Source organism: Choristoneura fumiferana, chromosome 2 (assembly GCF_025370935.1).
Source record: "Choristoneura fumiferana chromosome 2, NRCan_CFum_1, whole genome shotgun sequence".
NCBI lineage: Eukaryota > Metazoa > Arthropoda > Insecta > Lepidoptera > Tortricidae > Choristoneura > Choristoneura fumiferana.
In genome coordinates, this window is record NC_133473.1 from 20,426,247 (window position 1) to 20,434,986 (window position 8,740).

The window sequence follows — 8,740 nt, forward strand, 5'->3', positions numbered from 1 at the left end:
TTCTTGTCTCTTTTATACTAACAAGAGGTAAACTGTTAATGTTGTGACGGATCTACAGTGCCTGGAATACGTCCAAGACGGAGAAGATCATTATTATAATATACAGGGTCACTACGTAAGCACCGAACGGTTTTGGGGGTCTTTGCTTTGCTTATTTTCGATGAACAGCAATATTTATTTATTATTCTGTTTTTTTTGCGAAAAATTTTGTAGGTTTTTTAATTCAAGAAATAGGGGGAGGGGATAGGGTTTTGCTTACTTTCGCTGACAAGGGGGGAGGGGGGGGAGGTTAAAATCATTAAAATTCTGCTTACGTAATACTTTAATGACCCCTAAAATAAAGTAATTTCCGGCCATCTGTATGCTTAGTTATTTTAAACTCAGCGACGAATTGAAATGCGATGTTCACCGTCACTTTGATAATTTTTCACGGAAGGTTTATAAAGAGGTATATGATACATATGCTAGCGACGCGCCCCCGCTTCGCGCGGATATAGTGGGGAATGGAGCTGAAAAATGTGAACTGCCTTTGATTAGAGAAAATTTTCTTCGTGGGAACACAGATATGATTACAACTAGATTACGCAAATTGCATCTACTTCGGCGTGTCCGAACCCCGACCTAACGTCAGGGTTGGCCCATACAAGGACTGACCGCTAACTGACTAATCATGACTAGTGACTGACTCGAGCCCCACGGCGCGGGAGGGCGGCGCATTTGAATCGATTTTGCGCGGACATCGGGGAATTCACATCGCTAATTCGCTTTTGAGACGTCACAGTAGATATAAAAAAGTGACACGTGTTTGCGTTATTTAGTGAAATCTATATCTGTGGTGGGAACTACGACCTAATAAGAGGGTTATTCTGAAAGTCTTGTGCTCAGCAGTGGCTGGCCGGCTGGGAAGATGATGATAATAGAATTTGCGATAAAAAAACTTAATAATATTGTTGTCTTGTGTTGTAAATAAATGTATTTTCTTTCTTTCTCTCAGATCGCAGTATCAACTCTGGACGGCAACATAACATTCTTCGACCCGACGACGAGCGACCAGACGGGCAGCGTGGAGGGACGCACCGACCTGGGAGCCGGCCGCGGGGACAAAGACCTCATCACCGCCAAGAAAATGCTCAAGACTAAGTAAGTGTATTGCTTTCAGTAAAAAAACTCCTAAAACCAATCGTAATAGATTCAATATTTGTCAACTTCTTTGGACTAACTAATATTTGAATATTAATTATTCCAGGGCGTTCACTACGATATGCTACTCCGCGGACGGCACGTGTATCCTCGGCGCTGGCAACTCGAAGCACGTGTGTTTGTACAGCGTACGGGAGGCGGTGCTCATTTAGAAGATTCGTCATCACGCAGAAACAGGTCTCGGACGCACATTAATGTACGTATATGTTGGAGGGTGATCCATGATGGCAAGTCAAACGCTGTGTTTAACAATAGGAGTTTTATTTAGATGTCTTCACTTTGAAAGTTACAACAATAATGCCCCCTATACTGATTGCAACGCCTTTTATAATACATTGAAAACAAGTCTGCAGTTCAAATCAAATAACTTACTTTACAATTGATTTTGAAATATCTTAATAAATCAAATAAAAGCAAAGCATTATAATAATCATTAAATAATTATTGTGTTTCTTTTTTTTATTTTATTTTTATTTTATACAATGATAGTAATTTTTAGATTTCAAATTCTCAAGCACATTATAATCACTTAAAAATACTTATAATAAAATTTTAATTAAATTATTAATTGAGTCCGTCGCTATCACGGCCATTCTGATCATCAGCTCGTGCTCTGAGCGTCATTTCATTTTCATTTCCTGAAAGGAATTATTTATTAAGGTGGCATTTACTTGCTCTTTTCAGTGGCACATGGTTTGTGCTCTTTTAAGTGGCACACGAGTTGTGCTCTTTGAAGTGGCACACAAATTGTGCTCTTTTAGGTGGCACATGAGTTGTGCTCTTTTAAATATTGTGAATAAGTAAATCTTTATTTGTTTACAAAAAAAATGATACTTGTACTTAACAAAACATACACAAAATATTTAGTCGCTATCACGGTCACTTTCGGTTACTTGCTCTATTAAGTTAGGTGTTGGAATTTGCCTTATGTGTTCGTGTGACACAACTATGTTTTTACTAAAACCTGGTTTGACACTTTTAACTTCATATCGATCGTTGTCAATAATTTTGACTATTTGATACGGACCAAGAAACTTAGGCCCTAATTTATTGCCAGACCATTGTGTGTCTTTACATAAAACGAAATCATTTATTTTAAATGGGGATACAGCTGCGGTTCTAGCGTCAAATCTAGTCTTACTACGTTTAGCTTGTTCGACCATCCTGTCAGAGGCTTCTTTTCGAATATCATCCCTATTTAGGTGATGTTCTAAAAGGGAAATCTGCTCAAGAGCTGGAGACGAACATACCTTTCCTATCAAAAGTTCCAAAGGAGAATGACCAGTTGCTTTAGATTTAGTTGTATTGATACATAGTTGCAGTTCACCAAGTTTAGAAATCCAAGCTTTGCTATGATTTAACGCTATGACACCTAAATGGTCCCTAAGCGTTCTCATAAGTCTTTCTATTTGACCGTTAGCCCTGGGAACGCCGCGTGCTATTGCGTGATGTTCTATGCGTCCAGATTGGAAGAAATTTTGTATTTCACCTCCCATGATTGCCGGCTCTCGGTCAGAAATAATTCTGTTGGGAGTACCAAAAAGGTGGACTATATTATGAAAGGATTTTAAAATTAAGCCAGTAGTTTTATCTTGTAAGGGATTAATTAATACAAATTTTGTGTACGCGTCTATTGCAACAAAAGCATATGCTTTTTTCGCGTTCCCACTTAAATTTCCCATTAAATCAACGTGAAGCGTATGAAATGGTATTGCTACTTTATCAATTGGGTGCAGTGTCATTTGTACTTTCCCTGATGGACCTTTACCGATTTTACAGCTTAAACAGTGATCACAAAATGCTCGAGTCCTTTTTGACATATTTTTAAACCAATATTGCTCTCTAATTTTAGCAAGCGTTCTTTCCCATCCCGCATGTAAAAGATTTTCATGGTACCGGTTTATGAGACTGCACACAAGGGAATTTGGGACGACTGAACGTTTTACTGTATTGCCTTTTTGGTTCTGAGTAGATATTAGCAGCAAGTTTTCAGTAAGGCTATACTTATTATCGTATGGATCATTATTTTTTATGGCATCTCTAATTTGTTTAAGTTCTGGATCTCGTTCTTGTTCAACAATTAACCAAGACGGGTCCTTTGTTAAATATTAATTAGTGGGTTTCGACTCAAAAAGTCTACATGGTTCATTTGATCACCTTTTTGGTATTTAATATCAAAGTCAAAGTTTTGTAAAAAGGCCCACCATCGGTGAACGCGAGGGGTTAGTTCTTTCTTTGTTTTACTAGATTTAAGGGCATTACAATCTGTGACAACGGTAAATTTTCGTCCGAATAAGAAATGTCTGAAGTGTTTTAAGGCCTTGACTACGGCCAAAGTTTCTAATTCATATGAATGATATTTTGATTCTGAATCTGTAGTTCTCATGCTAAAGTATCCTACTACTTTTCTACGATTGTTTTCTATTTGAATTAGCATTGCACCATATCCTAATGAGCTAGCATCGGTATGAATTTCTGTGGGTAGATCAGGTCTAAATATGCTTAATATTGGTTCTGATGTTAAGTATGAAATTATTTCTTGACGAATTTTTTCATGAGACTCAGTCCATTCAAACTTTACATCTTTTTTTGTTAAAGTATACAAGGGAGCCATAATTCTCGAAAAATTAGGTATGAATCGGCGAAAATAACTAGCCAATCCGTTAAATTGACGTAATTGTTTGACCGAATTAGGAGGGCAAGAATTTGTTAAGGATTTTATTTTGCAAGGACTTGGTTTGACCTGGCCATCTTGAATTATGTTACCCAGATATTCAATAGATCGTTTAAGAAACTTGCATTTTGCCATGTTTAATGAGAAACCTGCTTCCGTTAATTTACTTAATACCAAATCTAAATGTTCAACACCTTGTTCTTCAGTTTCAGATGGAATCAAAATATCATCAATATAAACCAATGCGATTTTATCTAAATACTCACCAAGGGCTTTATTTATACAACGCTGAAAAACAGAAGGAGAGTTGCATAAACCAAATGGCATAGTTACATATTCATACTGGCCGTCAGGGGTAACAAAAGCAGTTTTTTCTATTGATTCCTCGGCTATAGGAATTTGATGGAAGCCAGATTCCATGTCTAAAGTGGTGAAAAATTTCGCGGTGGCGAGTTTATCTATTTGATCTTGAATCAAGGGTAGCGGATAATGATCACGCACCGTGTTTGAATTGAGTTCGCGGAAATCTACACAAAGACGATCTTCACCGTTTTTCTTTTTAACTAAGAGAATGGGGCTAGCGTAAGGTGAACAACTGTCTCTAATTATGCCTTTTGACTTAAGGTCCTGAACGATACTTTTCACTTTTTCACGTTCTATTGGGGCAAGCCGATAGGGTCGTCGGTTCACAACACGATGTTGATCTTTTAAACGAATTTTTAAACAACCAGTTTTTACAATTTTCGAAGGTAGATTGATACCAAAAATGCTCGAATGTTTGGAAAGAGTTTTTTCTAGCAGGGTTTTATCAGAAATATCGGTATCGATTGTGCTTTGAAAAGGATCTATTTTGATTTGACCAACAAAATGTTCTCTTTTAACTGATATTTCATTGTTAGTGATTTCTATTTTGATACCAGGGATTTGTAAAGAATCAACTCCTAAAATAACATCATAAGGCAAATTATCAACCACGTGTAGGGTAGTTTCGAAAGTTACCTCATCGACTGTGACAGTGGTTTCAACTACTTCATTGGACGTAATCAAGTGACCTCCAATACCTCGTAATTGTGTAAATTTATTAAAACGCTTACCAGGAATGGACCCTGATGATTTTCGTTTTATGAGGGAACATTTTCAGCACCTGTGTCAATCAGACAAGTCAACTCAGTGTTACCTATACGTATACTTGCGCGGCATGGAGTCTCTCTCTCCACTACGTTAACGGCAGGTTGGCTCGGCACGGGTGCTGCTACTCGAGTCGGCTGATGCGAAGCCTGCGGTGTTGCTCGTGAAGACTGGTTCCAGGTAGGTGTTGTGAAGCGTGCTGTGTTATTGGAAATTTTTGACCAACACTTGTCACTGTGATGTCCAGTCCGTTTGCACGTGTTGCAAAACGGCGTTTTACAATCTTGGGCCCTATGGCCATTTCTACCGCATTTGTTGCAACGAATGCGATTACTGTCATTAGTAACCGTTGATGTATCCGTGCGAGGGCGTTTAGGCTCTGTCGCTTCATTAAAGGCACTTGAAACTGCTGATCTTTTACGATAATTTGTCAGAGTTGCAATTAACTCGGCTTGTGTTTTCGGCATTGATCTCAATAATTCAGCTTGATAGAATTTTGGTCGAATCCCGGAAATAACTGCTTCAACCATGAGATCTACTGGAGCATTAGGCGATATCCGTGAAAAAAGGCGCCATGCTTCGGACACATATTCAGCGTAGGTCTCAGCGTCATTTGAGGTGTAGTCGCGAAAAACGGTTGACAAAAGTTATGTATCTTGTTTCTGCGCTGAATTGGCTAAGAAGGTGTGTTTTTTATAGCAGTCCAATCTGCTAATGCGTGTGCATTTGCATCTGCCCATTTTTTGGCTCGTCCTCGTAAGCAGGATAAGGCTTTCATCATGGCAATTTCTTGAGAGCAGCCTCGTAATAAAATAAGAGAATCTACCTGTTTACACCATTCCTGAATTGTCAGCTGGTTAATATCGGGATCATACTCGGGTAGATAGATGTCCGTCAGCTTACGATGAAAATTTGTGGATCGTGGTTGAGGGTTGCTTGAAAATACCATTCTTTCTAATAGTTCCACTTGGCGACGAAGTAAAGCAATTTCACTACCACTTGCAGAATAACCGACGGTTGGTTGTTGGATAACCGGCGAGTATGACGGTTCGTAACTGTCGTCATGTTCATGGGCATCAGTTCCCCTCACTTCTGATGTTGGAGGGTGATCCATGATGGCAAGTCAAACGCTGTGTTTAACAATAGGAGTTTTATTTAGATGTCTTCACTTTGAAAGTTACAACAATAATGCCCGCTATAGGTACTGATTGCAACGCCTTTTATAATACATTGAAAACAAGTCTGCAGTTCAAATCAAATAACTTACTTTACAATTGAAAGCAAAGCATTATAATAATCATTAAATAATTATTGTGTTTCTTTTTTTATTTTATTTTTATTTTATACAATGATAGTAATTTTTAGATTTCAAATTCTCAAGCACATTATAATCACTTAAAAATACTTATAATAAAATTTTAATTAAATTATTAATTTAGTCCGTCGCTATCATATATACTAAAAAAATACATACAGTCGAACATAGACTCCTCCTTCTTTGAAGTACGTTAAAAAGAAAAAGATTTTCAAATCGCCGGACGGATATGAAAGGACCTCCTGTGAGTTTTACGTGCCAGAGGTGTCCTACTAACTGATCACCGGGAATCCGATGAACCAACCCAAACGTAATCGTAAAATATACCATTAAAAAAAGTTTTTTATGCTAACCTTGCCCTACAAGTAGTGTTTTTTTTTCCCGTCTATACCATAACGTGGGGTATCGTTGTACAGGTCTTTCAAACCATTCAGTATCAACTTTTTGTTAGATGTAAACACAGGAACAAGCAATTTTTTTGGGGAAAAAAACAAGACAAAACCCTAAAGCTAGCCTAAATTGAATAAAGATATTTGACTTTGACTTTGACAACGAAAACAATTTTGACCCAGTTACGAGAAAAGTGGAAGAAAGTGGCGTCCTCCTTAGATATCTAACCTTTATTGTCTCGCTCTCCCCCTTTTTCAACGACCCTTCTGCCCCCAGGACTTTGTGAACCGCCGTCTGATGACAGAGTTCGGCAACATGGCGCTGGTGGAAGACCGGACGGCGCTGGAGGGCGGCGACGTCAATATCAGGCTGCCGGGCGTCAGGGACGGAGACATGGCCGACAGGAAAGTGAAACCTGAGGTCAGTGCAGTACGATACGATACAATAAAATAAGATACGATAAGTTACGATATAATACTATACAATAAAATGACTCTTTATTGAACACCAATACAGAGGCTTGGTAGCACCAGTAATGGACAAGAACCAGTAATGTGAATGTTGTTTTTTTCGTTAATCCAAAATTTAACTAGCGAACCTACTTTAACTTTAACACTAAGAGCACTAATGTTCAGTGAATTACTTTGCACTAAGCACAACTAAAACACTCACTTTAGTAGTTAAACATTAAACAACCGAAAAAATTTGAAGCTGTTAAAAAACGTTTCATTTTCTTTTATGTTCTTGTTTTTATTGTAAGAATTTATAAAAGTAGTTAAGATTGTTTTTTTTTTTAGGTACGGGTTCATTGCGTGCGTTTCTCGCCGACGGGGGAGAACTTTGCATGCGCCGCTACGGAGGGCCTCTTCGTGTATAGCCAGAATGCGGGCATCGATGGTACTTTTAGGTAAGAAATTATGGCAAGATATGATTATGAAAGAAAGAAAGAAAGAGAATAAATTTGTTTACCTAAATTCGGCACAAAAAAATAAATAAAATTACAGCTAAAAAAAGACAAATCTTCTACAATCTTATTAATTAGGCAAGAAGAGAGAAAATAAAATAAACATTGTGCCGAAAGAAGTAAAAAGGGCCATACTCAGCGTATTGCTACAGCAAGCCGCAGCGCTGGTTTTAGTATGACCCTTACGGGATTCTTAGCTTCTTATTTTCATTCTCGTCCTCACCCTCATCTTCATTCTAACACCCATTACCATTGTCATCTTTATTCTCAGTCTCATTCTCGGTCCCTGTCTCATTTTCAAACTCATTGTCAACCCATTTCTCAGTCTCATTGTCAACTTATTTCTAATTCTGAAGCTCATTCTAATTCTCAGTCTCATTCTCATCCTCATCCTCATTTAATTCCCATTGTCATCTTTCCTCATCCTCATTCTAATATCTTCTCATTCATCCTTATTCTCTTACTATACCCTCAAATGAATTAATTACGATATTCATATAATAAATGTGACAAGCGGGTCTAATAATGAATGAATGGGTGTCCTGTAATATACGCCTGTCTATTTTGAACTCGATTTAAGACGTGAGTTATCCGGGTCAATATATTTAATATGCCTGTCTAATCTATTTGCAGGCCATACCGTTTGGAAGCGGATTCAACGCCGGCGGCTGTCAAACAACGCCTGGCGGAGGGCGCGTGGGGCCCGGCGCTGGTCAGCGCGTTGCAGCTCAACGAGCACACCATCATCAGGGAGTGCGTCGAAGCGGTGCCTAGTTCCGACAGTGAGTTAAACTGACTTGCATGTTGGTGAAGCCGTGTTGGCTTGGTGGTTTGACCTACTGCATCTACGGATAATCGAAATGGATAGACAAAATGGTTCACATTTAAATATATTCGGGTGCCATCTACGAATAAATAATAAGTCGGGAATTGTAACTGCGTTGTAAAAATAGCCTTCCGTGTCCTAGTAGGCGGGGCTTAAAAGCATGTTCTGCGCGTCATTTGACTGACATCTCCCTGCTTCCTTTCTGAATTTTAACCAATCAAAAAGCACGTCTATTTGCACATC

General features: G+C 38.5%; 2 protein-coding genes across 2 annotated transcripts in view; both read left to right on the forward strand.

Moving 5' to 3' along the window:
- The window catches only part of LOC141445564 (periodic tryptophan protein 2 homolog), a 19,155-nt gene extending 17,803 nt beyond the window's left edge, over positions 1 to 1,352 (forward strand). Inside the window, exons 2-3 of the mRNA XM_074111400.1 lie at positions 995 to 1,140; positions 1,247 to 1,352. Coding sequence (XP_073967501.1) covers positions 995 to 1,140; positions 1,247 to 1,352 — 252 coding nt within the window. The remainder of the gene's footprint in view (positions 1 to 994; positions 1,141 to 1,246) is intronic.
- Positions 1,353 to 6,546: 5,194 nt separating this feature from the next.
- Positions 6,547 to 8,467, forward strand: LOC141445565 (periodic tryptophan protein 2 homolog). The gene is made up of 4 exons (XM_074111401.1): positions 6,547 to 6,561; positions 6,984 to 7,127; positions 7,505 to 7,614; positions 8,305 to 8,467. Exons 1-4 carry the CDS (start codon positions 6,547 to 6,549, stop codon positions 8,465 to 8,467), a joined length of 432 nt encoding a protein of 143 aa, XP_073967502.1.
- The last annotated feature ends 273 nt before the right edge of the window (positions 8,468 to 8,740 follow it).

What these genes read in the sequence shown, in the direction of transcription:
- LOC141445565 (XM_074111401.1), top strand. An exon ending in ACAGGAAAGTGAAACCTGAG is followed by an intron (nt 7,128 to 7,504) that starts GTCAGTGCAGTA and finishes TTTTTTTTTTAG; the next exon opens with GTACGGGTTCATTGCGTGCG. An exon ending in GGCATCGATGGTACTTTTAG is followed by an intron (nt 7,615 to 8,304) that starts GTAAGAAATTAT and finishes ATCTATTTGCAG; the next exon opens with GCCATACCGTTTGGAAGCGG.